Genomic DNA, 19,543 nt, shown 5'->3' on the forward strand with positions numbered 1-19,543 from the left:
GTACAGTGGTACCCCGCATAGCGAAGTTAATCCGTTCCGGATTAACCTTCGCTATGGGGAAACATCGCTATACGGATCCAAAAAACCCCAAATGGGCCCAAAACTTATCGTTCTGTGATGTTTCTCCATGTTCTGGCAGCCATTTTGGGTGTTCCAGTGGCCATTTCGGGTGGTTCCGGCGGCCATTTTGGGTGGTTCCGGTGGCCATTTTGGGTGTTCCGGCCACCGCCAAACAGCTGTTCCCCCCTCGCAATGCGAAGAAACATCGGTATGCGATCGCATTAGCGATCGCAAAATCCGCATCGGTATGCGGATTCGTCGTTAAACGGTGCGCTCGTTATGCGAGGCACCACTGTATTGGTAAGTGACATTGCAATTTCAGAATATGCCAGAGTTGAAGATAAAGAATTGGAAAAACTAACAAAATACAGCAATTTGGCAATTGAAGTATCTTGCTTGTGGATGAAACATACCTCAGTGGTCCCCATCATCATTGGGGTTTTGAGAACAATATAAAGAAATCACACAGTATTATAAGCAATTGTAGATTTCAGAAATAACATAATCATAGCTACAAAAAAGGGTAGTATTAGGAACAGCATATATACTATGTTGATATTTAACAGATAATTAGGTTTTTGGTTAAAGCTTGTATCTGTTTTATATAATACCAGTCAATGTTTTTATAATTTTGATTGTGCCTGGTATTCTTGAAGAAGATTAGACTGAACACTTGAGTTCTTTTTCACTCACAACGAATCCATTATCAGTATCAACCGGAAACAATTTTCCAGCCTAGCACAATTGTAGTGTACAAGCAGCCAGTTAACAGAAGCCAGTGGTACTCTGTGACATACACATGAGCACACTTTTTTTGCACTATGGGTAGAAGAGGCAACTACTTCTGCATACCTACTGTTGCTCCTTGTTGTGAGATTATTACCCAGAAATCTTCACTGTGCTTCAACACAATCTCTGAATGCAAAACTAAGCAGCCTTAGCCCTTCCTGTGCATTTACAATTCTCTGAATAATCTGTCTCCATCTTCCCCTTACAGGTGAGGCAAAACTGCATGTGCAGATCTGTAACTAGCAATTTTGGCACCCGGGTTAGGCAGAACAAATTGTGCTGTTAAATCAACTTCACAATTCATTAAGTGAAAATAAAATTTTAAAAAATACTGCATTATACAGCTTACCAGAATCTCCCCTCCAGAGAGGATCAGCAGAAATGCAAGTGCCACCCCTCTTGTTCAACTCAGAACAGCAAATCATATATATTAATAATCCAATTTTTGTACTGTCCAACCCAACGGGAGGCCTGGTCTACCCACATCTAGTTGCCTCTTCCTTAGGACCAGAAAACTGGTCTACTGGGTGCCGAGTAGATCTGTCCCCTCTTGCCTCGATGAAACCTGGTATATCAACCAGTTTTCCTCCACAGTATCTCCAATAGCTTGTTGTACTCTGTGCATGGCTGGCGGAAAATCAGCCATGTATCTCCTGGAGGCCTGTCTTACTGCCACATTTTCCTATCGAAGTAGGTCAAGGCACCACCTGGAGAAGGCATGTGTCCTGTAAATTCGATATTGTGGGGCAAAGCCCATGTTGACCTGCCCTTTTTACGGCTCTGCACTTGCATGCCCAAATCACAATATATGGAAACAGTGGGATAAGAGGAGCTGTACCTTGTCTAGATCCTCCATTCAGCAAATCCTTTAAAAGGTATGGGAGAAGCTCTAGGTTGCAACCTTCTAACCTGGTAATCTTGTTTAATTCGGGATCTTATGAGTTGTCCACAAAAATCTGAAACCCTCCTTTCTTTTTTCCTAAGTCCATCCTCTTAACACTCAAGGACTGAGATTAATGTCAGAGCTGCCTTTGCCATACTTGAAATCAAGATATTGTATACAAGTGACATGAAATGCAGCTTGGCTATAATTATCTGGCCAGAATGATTTCTGTAACATCTATTGGAATAGTAAACAGATGCATAGTACAATGCCAGCCTAGTTATTTTGGCACCTGAAGAAGAAGAAAAAAATCTCACGAAGGAATCTCCCTATGAATGAACATACAGTAATAAGAAATGTAATTACAGTCTGCTGCTCTGTCATGGTACCTCACTTCTTGCTGGCTGGAATAGTTGCCTCACTCTGCCCCATTGCAGGACTGGCCTTGACATGTCACACAACTTTCCACTTGTGTAAATAAACAATAAAAATGGCTGTGATACTATAGGTACTATTAATTAGTGCTTTTAAACATCACAAGTGGTTTACCTTGTCAGAGGTGTGAAAGTTTTTTTAATTAACAAAATTGCTTAGACAGCATTTCTCAAAATGTAGAACGCTGCAGTAATTTTCAAACGTATCAAAGCTGTTTGGAATAAGCTCTCATGCTCCTATAAATTGTTCACATGTCCTGCAAGCACTAGTTGAAAGGAATCCTATAAGGCAACCAACAAAAACCAAAGACTGAGTTCTGGGGAAAAAGAAGATACCTTATTCCCTCCCTTCCCCACATTTCAAAGAAACTCCAGGTCGGGTGACCTGGACTAGTCAGTACCAAGGAATGGTGGAGGTATACTGATACAGTAAACTCAGTCTTCACCATGTATGTTTAATGTCCAGGGCATGGGCAGTCCAACAGTAGAAACATACATGTTTATTAACTTGAAATGTTCTTTATAAGGAAATATGAAACTGCTTGCAGCAGTTATGACACATATGGGTTTATACATTTTGGAACTTGACAGGTTTGGGCTAAACCTGATAGAATTGTTAAATCAAATTTTGTACATGACAATAAGTAATTGTCAGGATCAGTACCGTAAAGAGAAGCAAAGCTTGAAAGTATACAGCTGAGGTGATTGGAACAGCTGTGAATGTAACATTAGGATTGGTCATCTATGGCAGTGGTTCTTAACCTTTGTTACTCAGGTGTTTTTGGACTGCAACTCCCAGAAGCCTTCACCATCAGCTCTGCTGGCTGGGGTGTCTGGGAGTTGCAGTTCAAAAACACCTGAGTAACAAGGTTAAGAACAACTGATCTATGGGATAAAACTAGCAGACCAAGCATACACAATCTGTGGGTTGTTGTTGGTGATGCTGGTTGGTGTATTCGTGGAGAAGAGTCATCTTGTTCCTGTGCTGGAGAATCCTGGAGGAAGCTGTGTCTACGAGCTTGGAATTGAAGAGGAACTCTGGCTACCTGGATGGAATGTATGGTATACAACTACTGAACGTATTTACTGGACATTAACTCTGATATATGCACTAAACTCTGTGGAAACTATTGTGCATTATTTTGGGACTGAGAAGAAAGACCTAGCTGTAAATATACCTGTATATTCTGTAAATAATACAATCTTTGCTATCAACACTACTCTGGTGCTTGGTGTTTTCATTATCTCAGGAAAGATCTTTTTGGTTATCGCACCCTGGTGTGTACCTGTACTACTGCTATTCTGTCAGTACTGCAGCATATTCAGTTCAGATCCTGATGTAATTATTTGAGGATGCCATCCTGGACATGGACAAAAGTGGTCGACCAGACCAGATGGGCAGGATATAAATCAAATAAATAAATAAATATTCCACTTCTCATCATGTTCCTCTGCCTGACTTACAGATCTGGAACAGGAGGTGTTTCTTAGTCTTGACAGCCAATGTGGTGTAGCACTGGAGTTGGATTTGAGACCTGGGTTCAAATACCTGTTCACACAGAAACTCACTGCTGAGTGTGTTTGTGCAGAGAGAAAAAACACTTGAGTATCTCAGATGCTTTGAAATCACATGAGGTTGCCACAAGTTGGAAGTGACCTGACAGCTCATAACAGCAACATCCAAAGGACTGCATGTTTCCATTTCCTTCATTAGGCAAACAGAGGTGGGTGTCTCTGGCTGCAGATTCTATAGGAACAGCAATGAAGGTGTTGGTAGACAGAGGTATGTGTGCCCCCAAATCTACCCTGAACCCTCTGATACATGAAGAGGAGACCAATCCTCTGGCACGGTTGAAGTAAAACCCAAATTTTGCTCTTTTTGACTTATACAGGGAAGTATGTATGCATGTGCCTATGTGTCATTTTATCCTTGCACCAGACAGCAAAGTGGGTGCATAACCTTTGGCCTGTGGAGGTAGTGCTGAAGATCAGGTGGAAGTAGCCAAAAGTCTGTGTTAGTTTCTGGTCACCAAGGGCAGGGTTGGGCAATGTACAGACTTACGGATGTTGCTGGACTCAACCCCCAGCATTCCTTACCATTGAGTAGGACTGCAGACCAACTCCTCTCAAGAAGGTTGCACATGGTCATCTGTATTCTCCAGGGAATTGTGGCCTCAACTTGGAATACATTGTTTGGCAAGTACTGATAGGCAGGAATTTTAAAAAATGTGAAGTAAAGCTTTCTCAAAGCCTGATGCCTTTAGCCGTTTGGATGTCAGTGTCTGGAATGGTCTCTACAGTTTTATAGTACTAGAATTTTTCCTTCTAACTTTCGTAAAGAGAGAAGAAGACAGAGAGATAATACAAAGGTGAGACATAAGATTGCATCTAAGAGTATTCTTTTGACATAACGTTCTTTGATCTAATGGCAGTTTCTGCTGGAGGAACAAGACTGTTAAAAAGGAACCCCAGCCCCATCTCAGGAGAAGATGGGGAAGAGAGTAGAGACCTGTAGGGGGAGAAGGGATTAACAGAAAGCATACCCATTTCTTCCACTGATGGTGCCTTTTGTATAGAAAACATGTTCTCTACCAAAGGCTATGTGGTGTGTTCTTATGATGAAAGAACGAATGTTATTAAATTAATATGAGGGAGTCCAAAGCATTTTGGAGAATAAAGCTATCTTCAGTCACTTATAATTGCTCTCACACTGTCTGTGAACCCTAAAACATTATACTGCGGATGGAATAAAAATAATTATGTAGATGAAAGTATAGGTTTTCTTGTGGAATTGTCTATGAGTTCTTGGCAGGTCTAATCTCTTCACTAAGTCCTTTCCATGAATTCAGGAGGGAGCAGGGAAGTGTGCTGGCTGGTACTGAGTACAGCAGGATTAAAATAACACTTGCTAGTCAATGTTAGGTATCCTAATAAAGGTATTACTCATCATTGTCTTCAGATCGTGAACAAGAACCACATGGGTGTTCCCCCCCCCTTTTTTGTGGGATGACAATTATGTTTCTGCTAACATTTTAGTTGTGGTTTCTCTTGATTTAGTTTTGGAGATGTAAAGATACTGTTTTTTTATTTCATAAAATATTAGTTCCCATGACTTCAAGAAATCTGGAGATAAAGGTGCTTTGAAATGCAAAATTGGTTGTAGGTAGGAGGAGAATATTCAGTGCTGGTTAATCAAAGGTAACTATAGGCCAAATGAACAGGAGGGCAGGAAGGAATAATGATGGTTGACCAAAAACATCACTAGAAATACACTCTCAAAGTAACTCTAGAGCACCTTCAGAAGGCCAAACTGCATGTTAACCATCTGAACTGAAGACAATTAACGTGTAATAAATAGGAGCCAAGAAAAAGCCTAAACACCCTTAGAACTAGATTGGGGTAATTTAACTTCCTGTCCTCTCTGCCATTGTTCCACCAAAAGTCTCCGGTAGAAGCTGCTTGCATGTATTTCAAGCATTAGTGGGAAAGGACCATGTGATCAGTCTAGCTTGTGCTACTGTTCTCTGTTTAGGCCAGAGTTTTGAATGTTACAGCCTGTCCACATAGGTATTTGTCACACTGATGGATCAGATTGGTCTGCTCTTTTCTTGGGTGTCCACATGTGGACATCACTAGAGTAGACCAATTTGCCCCAACCTTCAACTTTTTGAACGCCTGTCCAGGAGTTCTGTTCTTTTTGGGACAGGTTAGAGGGCTCCAATTTAGGGTCTGTTCAGATTGTCTGTTAAAATTGAGGTATAAAGGAGGAGCAACGTGCCATTTGGGGCGCTCTTCTTGTTCTAACAACATATTGACTTTTGTGTGAATAAAATGCTTCCCCTGTCATAAAGCATCTGCCATACCAGACATAAGCCATTCTTCCAGTCATCGACAGCAGCAAGTTGATGGACACTAAAAGACAAAGTATTTTAAAGGAAGAAATGGTCTGTTCATTTCATAAATGTGACACTCAAACTAGCGTATTATCTAATAGTAAGGGGGATGACCATTTTAATATAGTGGACTGAGTCCCTCTACTGGCTGAAATGTAACTGTGCACCTACAAGTAGTTAGTCTATTTCACCCTCAGGAACTGATTTAATAACTCAAGTGAAACACCATACATACTCCCTCCTTTTCAAACTAATGGGCATAGCAAGCTTCCTTTACACACATATACATACACACATTTGCAGCCTTTCCAGTTATGCTTAAAACAAATTTCCCCAATGCTGTGCACTCCTCTCAAGCACCGTGATTTGTTTTTAAAAGCAACAGTGAATATAAAGGAACCTGCTGTCCAATAAGTTGGGTCTGAGATACCGTTCTAGATTGAGACTTTAAAAAAACATAGTGGTGGAAATGTGATTTTAAAAAACTGAATAATTCCTCAGTATATAATAGGTCATTTAAAAGGAAAAGTGGGGAGATAATTTTCATGTTCATTTTAAAGCAAGATTGTAAATAAACCTGATCTTTATTTTAATGTGTGACTATAGTATATTAACAATTCATTTTACAATGTACCCCATTTAGCTTTTTTCTCCTCAATTAAACTTTATTTTTAAACAAATACAGTAGGACCTCTATTTCCATGGAAGATCCGTTCCACAATGAATGCCTGAAACTGTGTATAGTGGCAGATAGAAGCAATTTACATGACTGCACTGTAAGATTTTTATCATTAAACAGTGGTGCATGTTCTAGTGAAATTAATAGGAAGCAACAGGTTAGGCTAAGACAACTTTGCCCCTACAATGATTCTGAATATGAAACAAAGTAAATTTGGAGTTTAAAAAGATCCTACTGGTTAGGACACATGTCTGGCTGGAGAAAATTCTATTTCGAGAAAATCCTTATCCATCTAACATGTCAGGCAAAAACAGATCAAAAAATAAAAACATAAAGAACTTTAAGGCACCTTAAAGACTAACTGCTATATTTTATTGTGAGCTTTCATGGATGAACATGGTTACTTCTTCTAAAACTCACCTTTTTAACATGCTGATGGCTACACAGTTGTGGCTGAATTAGGCTAGAACATTGGATGATTTAATAAAAGGCCAGAGATTTCACAAATGTGTGTGTAAAATATATTAGAATGTGAAATTTATAGAACTTTACCAGTGCTGTGAACATATCATTAGTCACAATACAGAGACTCCGTGGACAGGACTTCTGCATCAGGTACAGTACACATTTTGGCCAGAGATCCAGCAATGCAATAACAAGCTATGCACTCTTAATGTACAATTCACATCATTTTTGGCTGTCACAAAGCTCTGTTGATGAATCTCCTAATGCTTTTTTACATTGGTGATTTTTTCTCTTCCAACAGATGACAGTCAATTAATTTATAGTAAAGAGTGGCACAACATATCAGGACACACAAAACCCTGAAAATGTCTTGTGCACCAAGAAGACCAACAAATACATTTTAGTGACAGCTTCTGTTGGTCAGTAATCTTTTTAAAGCAACAGACCTACACAAGTTTATGCCATAATATCTTGGTTAACTATCCTTCCAGGGTGTCACAAGACACAATGTTGTCCCTGGAAAAATATGTTGTTTATTTATTCCATTTCTTGAGAGGGAAAAGTTAAAAATAACTAAATCTTTCAGATTTTTAAAGGAAAAATTAATCTCTCCCCAAATTCTCAATTTTTTAAAGTAAAGATAAATTGCTCAAAAGTAGCCTTTAGAAATCAAGGCTCAGTGTAATAACTATATTAACATTAGAGCTTTAAAAACTTACTTGTTAGATCACAACACAGAGAATTGCCAGTGAACATGGCCCTGGCCAAACTGGCTGACGCATTCTGGATGCTGCATGCAAAATGTAACTTTTTTAAGATGTGGTTCCGAATAATTGTTGTAATAGTTCTATGTTTCTTTCATACTCTAATTGGAGACTAATGATTTTTGGTGGTGGTGTACCTGGATGTAGGTAAAGTTTGTTTTTCTTTTATGTACTCTTCTGGAAGCCACTGTGAAAAAAGAGTAACCGCACAACCGCAGCATGAGCAAGCCAAAGATGCGCATACCTCCACCACAGAGCTTATATTATATCTTTCATGTATCTAAAGGAATACTGAACAAGCCAATACTGAACAAATTTATATGAAATACTATAAAAACACCTCCAGGTACACCATATAGTGGCCAAGGTAGACGCTGTGACCAATCTAGGTTCGGCAAGCAAGGGGTCCCCAACCTTTTTCACTCCGTGGATGGTTGGGGAAGGCAGGGCACCGCCACACTTGTGCGCATGCACGAACGAGTGCTCTCTTGCAAGAGCATGTGCATGCATGCGCAAAGAGCAGCATGGTGCTTGTGCCGGTGCGCCTGCTTGTGTGCATGTGCAAATGGCAGCGCTAGTGCAGGCACTCGCTCGTGCGCATGCACAAATGGCAGCATGGCACTCACAGAGTACGCTGGAGCATGCACGCAGGCTGAGCGAGGGTGAGTGCATGGGGGGGTGGGAGGTCTGTCTTCACAGCCCGGTTCATCTCGGGCCACAGACTGGCACCGGGCCGCGGACCAGGTGTTGGGGACCTCTGCTGTAAGCAACAATGGTAGACAGTCCATCCATCTATCTGAATGCCACAAAAACGGGGTGGAACCAAAGTTATGCTATGATGGCATCTATTTGGTCCTTAGGTTACTAAGGGAAGTCCTCTATTCATATTGGTTGTGTGGCAGATGATTTAATTTTTCCTTGGCATGTTATTTCTGGACCTTCTTTCTATTGCCAAGTCTATTTTATCCTTTAAAATATTCAACTGTGACTCTCTTTTTAAAAAAGGATTAAGACTCTGTCACTTGTCCTCAAAGTTCCCTCTAATTTTCTGCCCCGCTAGGCAGGGCTCTGCCCCTCTCATGCACAATGCTTCCCCCTCCACATGGGATTCCATTGTGACCAGAACAAAGAGGGCTGAAAACCATCACTGTGGGTGCACAGAGGAGGAGGAGGAGACCTGCGTAGAAGAGGGCAGGGGCACACGGACTTGGAGGGAGCCTTGCTTGTCCTTCAGATGTTGTTGGTCTGAATAGAGATGGGAAATGCTTCTTTTTTGGACTGTAACTCCCAGAAAGCATGGTGATGTTGGCTGCTAGAATCTTTGGAACTGTAATTCCTCAAAATATTTTTCATTCTCTGGCTCTGAAACAACCAGCAACCCCAGCCATCAGAGTCAACAGTGAGGTGTCATGCACACTATAGTCAGACACCATCTGTAGGGTCACACAGCCACCCTTCCAGTCTTTAAAAGATACAGCATTTTGTAACCCACATCAGGAGAAAAACGTATATGACAAAAGAATGCATACATGAGTCCCGCAACTTTGTTGTGAAATGAAATGACCCTGAATTACATACATGGGGCATATACAATATATCAATTCCTGAGATAAAATAACCCACTCTTCATTTCTAGCAGCCCTCCTAGACATTTCTCAAATGTTCATATTCCACTTTCACAAGACAAAATAAATTTCCAGAAACTCTTGAGTTGGGAAAGAAGGAATTAACAGATTTTGAAATAGCAGGATGCACTACTAACCCTACTGTTTCCTGCCACACTGCTCAAGTGCAAAGGATGTGCTTAACCCTGAAAGAGCTTTTGAAGCACAGGATCCAAGTGAAAGGAGCTGTCGATCATATGAAGGATCACATTTTGACACATTAATCTGTTGCATCGTCCCTTTGATAAGGAATGGCCTGAAGCTGTTTAGCAATCTGCTCTGCTAATGCTTGGCTATTGGCCGCAATTATCCTTCTGGACATCAAATCGAATGGCCCTCCTAGAAGAAGAGAATACACAGAAGTACATAAGGTTTCCTGGCTTGTAAGGGACGCAACAAACCAAGTTCCTACAATAGTAGGAATGAGCTAGCAATAACTATGTATATTAGCAGGAAGTTCACTCTCAGTAAAATTGGTATTTGCCAAATTTCTGGTTTATGAAATGTAACTAATTATAATTTTTTCAGTGACATGAAAAAGTAAATATGATAAGTTGATTCACTCGCAATACTAATCCAGTGGCTGTTCCCTGGCAAAAAGTAGGTATAAACAGTTATGTAACATTTGTTGGATGATATTATCTCCACCCCATCTTGAGATCATTAGATTTAGAGCGAGATTGAAATATATTTAATCATAATCACGAATCAAGCATAAATTACTTGCATGGTTGCCCAACTGGATGGGATACAATTAAATGTTCAAGTCTAACTTGTTGTTGTTTAGTCATTTAGTCGTGTCCGACTCTTCGTAAGCCCATGGACCAGAGCATGCCAGGCCCTCCTGCCTTCAAGTCTAACTTAACATTCCCTAGATTAGACTACTTGTTTTTGAGTAACTGGCAACTGTTAATTGCACACAATAAACACACCTCTTTCAGTTAAGAAAAGCACAAAAATATACCTGGATGTTTTTATGTTTTTGTTTTTTACCTGACACATCAAGCAGCACTCCTCCTGCTTCAGTGATGATTATTCCAGCTCCCGCCATATCCCAGCAGTGAATCCCCATCTCATAGTAGGCATCTGCTCCACCAGTTGCCACCAGGCACATATTTATGGCTGCTGTTCCAACTGCCCTAATCCTAAGAGAGATTACATGTATTGGTGCAATAAATGAAAAACCATATAGTCTTTGTTACACACTGTCAAGTTGCAACCAACTTATAATGATCCTAATAGGGCTTTCAAAATAAATAAATCATTTAAATAGTGGTTTTACCAGTTCCATACCTCCAGTGAGCTTTTATGGCTGAATGGGGATTTGAACCCAAGCTTCCTGAGTCCTACTCTCCCATTCTATCCATTACACCACGTTGGGTATCGGTCATATAGTCTTACACTTAAGTATTTATGGTAATCAACAGTCATTTGCTGATAGGAGGTGTGAATGATGGGTTTGACTATAGTATTGAAAGTCCCATTGATCTCAATGCTACTTATGTGCAACTAATTTAATTATAGATCCAAACAAAAGGTTTTGAATTGAATTGGATGTCCATTAGTGATGCTTCAGTCATGGATTTCTGCACTACACTTGAGGCCATTTCCCACAGTACAATTCCTTGATCAGCACATTATTCTTGATAACAGCACATTGCCATACCAAACCATCCTCCCCCCCCCCCGCAAAACAGTGGGGCATAGCTTGCAGTTCTGGTGACAGATGACCCTTGGCTACAACTGAAGTTCCACAAGTCAGCTAGGTTAGGAGACACTGCTTATTGGCTTCGGACATCTTCCCACCCACCCCCAAACCAGTGAAGATTTACGGTAAATATGAGGGGCTTTCACTTCCACATACCCCACCCCCACTGATTTCTACCTTTCAGTAGGTGGGAAGGGTTTATATCTCCCATACTACTGTGGGCTGAGGTTTGTGTATGTGGACACAAACAAACCTGTATGGGGCCCCTTAGGCTGAAAATGCTGCATATCCCTATTATAAAAGATATGTGTGAAGTGTAAATCCACTGAAATAAGTGACAATAGATCAATTTGTGTATTATTTAACACATTTTAATCAAATATTTGAGACAGGGGAATGGGCTTTCCTGCCAGCACTACATGTTAAGAGTCTCAAACTGGTAAAATGAAATATCTTTTTCCATCATCCAATTCACTCAGGACCAATTTAACTCTGTACCTATGAACAGATTGAGAATGATGGGGTATATGTACTTTCCCAAGCTCTGCCTTATTTATTGTTAGAAACAGAAACCTCCCTCTGGCAATACATTTCTTGCACAACAGCCATCTCCACTGCTACCTTTGCTAGTTCCTAGCCTTATTTCCTTTTTTTTGCTCTTATACCATCTCCCATACTCAGAGTAAGGGGCTACACAGTTCATTATACTCAAGGGAGAGGGGGATAGCTCCCCAATATGGACACCTCCTTTCTTACCAAAGCAAGGACTTTTCTTCTGCTCACACTGAGATGTGCTTTCGTTCAACCAGCATACTAGTCAAGGAGGTTTTCATTTGTCCTCTTTTAATGGTGTGAGAATAAGAGGTTTTCTTACCCTTCCTGGGACTACATTTGTTCTGATTATGTGCTGGATCTACCACACTTTAGAAAGGAGAGTGCCAAGAACAAGATAACTAAAAAGAGAATTAAAAAGTATGTCTTACCCATGAACAGGGATGCTGAGAAGTCTTTGCATGTTAGAAAGAACAATTTTTACAACTTCTGGATCACGATTGGATCCCAGCTCTGACACTAACAGTGCTTTTGTAATATCTGTTTTTTAAAAAAAGACAGGGGAAGTGTAATTAAGGGGATCCATTAAATTCATTTACATCACTAGCAGCGTTTGAGAAGGCAAAAAAAGAAAAGGTTTCAGAGCTTCTAAAAATACATTGTTTTAAAATATATCATCATTAGCATGTAACACCCAAAAAAGGATATGATTTCTCCTTCCCAAAGTCATACCTTGATTTATATGAAATCAGAATATTGTGGCACCTTGAAGACAAACTAGTGTAAATGCTATAGCATAAGATTATGAACTTTAGTCTATCTTGTCCACAGAAGCATATACCACAATAAACTCTTGGTCTTAAAAGCGACACAAGTCTCTCTGATGTCTTTGCTATGACAGAATAACATAGCTATTGAATTTGCGTAGTGACCTTCAGGAACTATATGGCCTCTAACAAAGATATGAAGAAGAATATAAGTTCAATGTACAAATTTCTGACTAAAGGTCAAGCCCACAGCATCCACCTTCCTTAAAGAAGCAAGAATTATATACTTAATCTAATTATTTTTAGATTTATAAGCCAACTTTGCTCTATATGGTATAGTTCCTGGCAATCCTACGTGGCTCTCCACTCCATTTTAAACTTCTAAACTACTCTATAAGGTGTATTTGTTTGATAAACAGTGATTGATCCATGGGGAGGATCAAAACTCACTCTAGTCACTACACTATGCCACACTGACTGGCAAGGTGGGATATGCCCCACATCTCTGGCAACCTCTGGCATGGTTTCCTGCCCTCATCTTGGAGCGTCTACATACATATATTAAATTGGTAACAAGGAGTATACAGCAGAAGTCCCTCATCATATTCCTTTTCATATGAACCATCCTTTCTACAGAAAAGAAAGCATACAGAAAATATTACAAAACTTATCCGTGTCAAGTTCCATCCTGAAGACGACAAAAATACCTTGCTGCTGTGATACATGAAGCTTCTGCTCATTGCAAAATGCTCCTTTTCCTTTCCTCCCAGTGTACATTTTATCTTCCACACAACTATACACAATTCCAAATTCTATCTGTAAACAGGAAAAAGCAGCACTTAAATTTTGGGGTATAAATAGAGGCAAATAGATTTTCACATCCCTTGAATGTGAAAATGAAATGAACAATTACCTGTTTGTTCACAACAAAGCCAATTGAAACTGCCACGAAGGGAAACCTTGAAAATCAAAGAGAGAAATATATTATATTCCTTCAAAGGCAAAATGATAATAACAGAGAGATAAAATAAGCAGATTTTGGCAAACAAACAAGAAGTGTTTTACATTTTAAAAAATGTAATAAATTAACTAGCCCATTCCAAACATGCAAAAAACCACAACCCCAGAGTGTAATATATTCGCCCCACAACTCAGATCAATTATCTTACTCTTCTCTTAGGCAAACAAGATACTAAATTTATACAGGGATGAACAGAAAGTAAACGAAAAAGCATACTTATGTACAAAGTTAGTAGTTCCATCAATAGGATCAATAATCCAGGTGGGATTATCTGTCAAGGTACTTCCTGCACCAGCTGCAACAGATTCTTCGCCAATAAAGCTAAAGTAGACAAATATGTTTTTACAGTAAGAGCATGTGTGCTATTTACATCCAACATACAGTACATAGATTTTAAATTATCTTTTTGAACTTTTAAAACTCATTTAGCTAACAAATAATTTCTTGACTATGACCAATTTTAAGACCCATTTAATTGGAAGCCACTGCTTAGGAACATGTGGTCCTTCAGATTTTTTTTTACTTCAGTTCCCATCTTCACCATGTAGTCTGATCTGATGAAGAATAATGTTAGTAGCAGTTTTTCAATAAAGCCAAGACCACAGGTTTCCCAGCCCTGCTTCAAATAGAGAGAATAAGAGTAAAATGTGCAGGTGTGGTCATGTGGCAGATTTACAGAGGGCCTCAAGAAGAATATGAATAAAATAGCACTTCCCCTGACCGAGCAACAGGTATTCAGCAGTACATTACCTCCAAACATGTTCTGTATAGGTATCAGGGCCAGCCCTATCATTAGGTAGAAAGAACAACTACCTCAGATGGCAGATCCTGAAGTACATGGAGCAGCGGCACAATGTCAGACTGAGCTGTGTGGATGACAGAGCCTGCTATCCATCCTTTTGCACTGAAATATGATTCAAGTGCCAGTTCAATCGGCCTTTTATACTCAGATAAGCAATAGGAAACACCACGGTATTTTTGTCAGATAGAAACCATTATGAATGAGATTTTCTGATTTTTTTTTTTAGCCACAACTACCGGAATTCTGCAAGAATTCCTCCAAGTAGTGTTCTGATTTTTAAAAAAGGAAAAAAAAATCCAAGTTCTCACTTGCCAAGGCTGTCTTTCCGAGGGCCATTAGCGCATGAACATGCTCAAAGCTCTCTATGCTCCATTGGAACAGCAAAGCATTCGGGGACCATAGTCTCTCTGTTCATTATCCCCATAGAGGGTGCTCTCAAAAATCCAGCAGTCCTCTAATGCTTCACTGGAAATTATCTTGGGTCTACACTTGCTAACAACATTTTTTCATTATCACACTTCAATTGTCCACTTTTTAAGAGTTCCACAAGGTACTTATGCACTGCCTGAGTTACATTTTTTCCTGCTGTAGATCCAGTACATGATTAATCTGCTATGAAAGAGATATGAGAAACTTACATTTTGACATATGAGATATTGTCCATGCTAAATAATGTATCTACTTCTATTTTCATCTACAGATGACCAAGTCCTACATGTCCTTCATGCAAAACTGGGTTTCTTTTTGAGTATTTGCCTTAATTAGGCAGCTGTCGCACCATAATACTTCTGTAGCTAGTGGAATACCATCTTCTTTTCTTATCCTGATATATCTATCTTAGTCCATCTTTCCATTCCTTCTCTTGCTGTTACATGACTAGAATGGAAGAGAAGAGCCTTCACAAACCAAACACTCCACAGGTGTTGAAATATAATTTCTTAGCTATATTGTTTACGGATGATGGACATTGTGGAGGACATCTGGAAGACACCAGATTACAGAATGTTGATCTAGAACAAGGAAGCCATATTCTTCTTCTTTTCTTCCCTCCTTCCCTAACTGAAAGTGAAATGAAGCAATGAATATTATACAGGGCAGATACAATCATGGTAAAAACAAGGTCGTTTAATTACCAGGTTCTCTTCTACTTAACTTTGAGCCACTAAGATCAAAAGGCTGAATACTTATGTTTTAGATCCACCTTTTCACCACATCACTAATAAAGCTCTAATATATGCTGTACCTGTGAGATGGATATTTTTGTTTTAAAGAAGAAATAATCATATTTTCCACTTTTTGATCAGTGATTGTCACTAGATCTGCTGGAGAGCTTTTAATCATGATTGCTATCTCCTTTGTCAGAGCTTCCTGAATTACCTGTAATGAAAAATTCTGTGTGTGATTTTTAAAAAATTGGAATTAACATAGTTTTTTAGATTTAAAAGAAAAGGACAAAGTGATGCATACTACTTAATCAAAATATTTTTCTTCTCAGGGAGGAAAAACCAGAAGCAGTAGCAAAAAAAAGTATTATAAAACATCCCTGCCACACTTTATTGTCAAATGTAGATTTGAACAAACAATAATTGGCAGTGGAAGAGTTCTCCCCCACCCACTCATCTTTAGACTCACTCACGGGCCACAGCGGGCTGATATACAAGTTGTGTGGATGCAGGCAAAATCAAAATTCTGTACATCTTTTCTAGATTTCCTTATCTAGCTCATAAAGCCTTACTAAACCTTGCCTTTTTCTTTATATTTTAAAATGGGCTTGATTCTCCCTTTAAATTTTTTTTTGTCAGTTCTTCATCCCTTTGTAATGTTCAAGCACTAGATAGCAGTATAAGCAGATCTTTTCAGAATATAATAATAAAGTATACATACCTCTCCAGCTTTTCTTGCTAAAGTAACAGCATAGTCCATGCATTCCTGCCATGGATCAGCCATCTTTATCTAAGCAAAAGATAGTACAGTATTTCTCCAAGTTATGCATGTTAAAAAAACATGATATGGTAGAGATGTTATAAGAAAATTACTAATTAATTAAGAATTATTATGATATAAACCTCACTGAAATCAGTGGAATATACTTCTAGGAGGGATCACAGATCAACAGTAACCTACAAGTCTGGTTTGTGGAAGATTCAAGATAAAAGATGATGTGAAAAAGTCTCTACTGATCAAGAGTCACCATTGAGTAGAACACAGCAAATTGAGCTGGTGGATGGCGAATATGACCTAATATGAACCCATGTGGTTTCTGACTTGCACTAAAAGCATAGCATTCACACCTTTGCAAGTGTTAATGGTGGCATTTCATTTTATTTCCATCTTTGTGACTCTCATGGTCTATTCCTTCTATCGATTTCAATTGACAGTTTGGAAATATATTTCTTAGGGCTGCTAAAAATGCCAAAATAGTGTGCCAGGTTTCAGTTACCCAGAATAATTTTCATCAGGCTAGGTAAAAAGCCTAGGGTTGGAAAGAAAAGGGGGGGGACCCCAACCCCCCTCCCCCTGCAGATTGAATGAATTGCTGTTCAATCCAAAAATTTTGCATACTTTTTGGCTGGCCTTACTAAAGGCATGACTATCCCCTGCAGATATTATTTTTACTCGTGTACCAGCACGGATTTTTATTCATTTAAAAAAGTGATTTCAATGCAGGCCAGGACTATCATTTCCACCTCCCGCCACTTCCTCTGGACCTAGAGAGAGCACTCATTGTCTTCGATGGGCATTCTTGGACATAGGTTTTGGCAAATCTTCAGAGACATATTATGCTTGGCTGCTTCTAACCAGCGAGGATCCTTCTGATTAAGGACCAATCCGTTTTAACCTGCGCCACGGCCCAGCCATGGAATATATGCACAAATAATAACAATAAAAAGGAGAAGCCCAAGAGTGTATGTAGAGTTTGATCTCATGCATCCGTTAAAAGTCGAGAGGAGAAATAGCTGGCAGTGCACAGAGGAAGGCAGAGCAGAATCGATAACCAGGCCTGAAGGAACAAGCACGGGCTTACCGTTGGAAAGTCAAATCGGTGCAGCTACTACCAGGACTGGCAAAGCCGGTTCCTGGATCGGACCTCAAAGGACTGCACTGCGCAGGCGCAAGGATTCTCAACCCTGTCTTCTGAGCGAGCCCGCCTCCAATTCTGTCATCGCGTTTCCACTTAAGGAGGGAGGGACCCGTGAGGGAAAAGCTGGCTCGCGCTACACTAGCCGGCACATCCTATTGGCTCGGACACGTTCTGATGTTCTTGGGGCGGGGAAATAGGAGGTTCCGTGCAGAGAACGCCTCCCAGGTTTATTGGAATGTCATATTTGGCGTTCTGGAGAGCCTGTGTCAATGTTTGCTTTCTTTTTTAAGACTCTAACTTCCAGAAGTCCTCAGGCAGCCCGGATGGAGACTCTGGGAGTTGTAGTCCTAAAAGCTCAAAATCAAAACCAAACGCCAGCTCACCTCAAGTAATTTGTAACAGAACTAATGACAGGGGAGACACATATGAGGGGTTGTAGCAAGAATAACCAATAGCTGTGCCTAGGCAATGGCTTGACGGAAGCAACCCTCAGTGCCAGCAAAGTGTAAGCTTTTGAGTTCTCTAGTAGAGTGGTTCTCAAACTGGGGTTCCCAGATGTTCTTGGACTGCAATTCCCAGAAGCCTTCCCCACTTGCTGTGCTGGCCAGGATTTCTGGGAGTTGCAGTCCAAGAACATCTAGCAGATACTACCATCTACCTTGAAGAGGGATTTTGGAGAGTCTGCCAGTTTATAGTCTTGCAGCATTTTGGTCAGCCCAAGGTATTGCTGAACTCGTGAGTGTTGTTGCTAATGGACCAGCATGCTTAATTAAAAGAGAGTAGGAGAGAGGGAAGGTGTAGCCTCCAAATGTAATTGGACTACAACTCCCATAATCCATTGCAATAGGTTATGTGAGTTGGAGATGCAGTCCCATAAAATCTGAAGGGCAACAGGGTGATATTCTGCCATGTAGTGTGAGAGAGCAATGTGAGGCTTCAAGTTTTTTTAATGCCCCAAAGAGTGGCTGCCACTGAATTTATTTACAGTAATTTATATACTGCTTCCTTAATGTGATGTACTACAGTATTCTGAGCCCTTTACAATGAGATAAAACACAATAAGCATTCAGTAAACAAAACAAATACGTAAACAAAAATATAAAAACTCCAAGAGCTGTGATTTGCAAATGGAACATGAAATAGGAAGCATATATACAAAACAAACAGAAAAAAACATGTCAGGCAGGGTTGCCAAGAAAGGCCTCTCTGTAAAGCCTTTTGAATGTTGGAAGGGTAGCTTCATCAGGAGGTGGTTCTAGTGTTGGTGTCACAGCAAAGAAGGCCCTACTCCTGGTGGGGTGATTTCCTGGTCTCCTTCAGTGTGGCTACCTGGAGCATTGCCTGGGAGGACCTAGTGGAGCAGGTAGATGACCTTGGGAAAAGTCACTCTGACAGGAGCACCCAATTTAAGTGACATGGAAAGGAAGCAAAAAAAGGGGTAATTAAAGGAATATTTAAAACTAAAGGTTTTACAGTAGAATCTAGGAGCCTTTAGGAAGTGTTGACAATTCCGAGTTATGGTGACCCTTGACAGGGAGCCCTGGATATAAAGTACTCAGAAGTGGCTTACCAGTCCATTCTTTTGGAGGTGCTGTGGAACTGTGCAACTTGCCAAAGGTTACACAGGCTGGCTGTTTTTCCAGCCCAGTGGTAAGCTGAAATCCTAGCCACTGGTGCTATAGCCAGGTACAACTCACTAGAGTACAAATATGTAGCCTCGAGCAGGTTGTACAGTTCTAGACTACCATCAGAAGGGCCTGGAAAACCACTCATAAGTACTATTACCTAGAAAACTCTGGCACAGATTACCAAAAGTCAGAAACAGTACATCATTATCATTGTTTGTGGGCAATACACTTCTCTAAAATAAGGCACAGAGTTCTCAAGCCTTAGATTTTAGCTTGGAAACCAGGTTGCAAGTCAGAAACAGGGAAACGTACTTCCAGTTGTTATTGTATGGTTGAAATTTGGCATGATATG

At 40.1% G+C, this 19,543-nt stretch overlaps 1 protein-coding gene across 1 annotated transcript; it reads right to left on the reverse strand.

Annotated features, from left to right (window-relative positions):
* Positions 1-7,245: 7,245 nt before the first annotated feature.
* On the reverse strand, positions 7,246-17,688 carry IMPA1 (inositol monophosphatase 1). The gene is made up of 9 exons (XM_020787546.3): positions 17,507-17,688; positions 16,366-16,434; positions 15,725-15,858; positions 13,896-14,000; positions 13,572-13,617; positions 13,366-13,474; positions 12,323-12,431; positions 10,625-10,776; positions 7,246-9,970 (listed from the first exon to the last, which is right to left on the reverse strand). Exons 2-9 carry the CDS (start codon positions 16,426-16,428, stop codon positions 9,852-9,854), a joined length of 837 nt encoding a protein of 278 aa, XP_020643205.3. The 5' UTR covers positions 16,429-16,434; positions 17,507-17,688; the 3' UTR covers positions 7,246-9,851.
* Between the last annotated feature and the right edge of the window lie 1,855 nt (positions 17,689-19,543).

The sequence above is a fragment of the Pogona vitticeps genome, chromosome 4 (assembly GCF_051106095.1).
Source record: "Pogona vitticeps strain Pit_001003342236 chromosome 4, PviZW2.1, whole genome shotgun sequence".
Taxonomy (NCBI): Eukaryota; Metazoa; Chordata; class Lepidosauria; order Squamata; family Agamidae; genus Pogona; species Pogona vitticeps.

Bases quoted from the DNA above. Each gene is read 5' to 3' on its own strand.
- IMPA1 (XM_020787546.3), bottom strand. From the start codon at position 16,428: ATGGCTGATCCATGGCAGGAATGCATGGACTATGCTGTTACTTTAGCA. The intron at 10,777-12,322 runs GTAAGACATACT...AATCTCTCTTAG, and splicing joins CTCAGCATCCCTGTTCATGG to GATTAGGGCAGTTGGAACAG. The intron at 9,971-10,624 runs GTAAAAAACAAA...CTCTTCTTCTAG, and splicing joins AGTGCTGCTTGATGTGTCAG to GAGGGCCATTCGATTTGATG.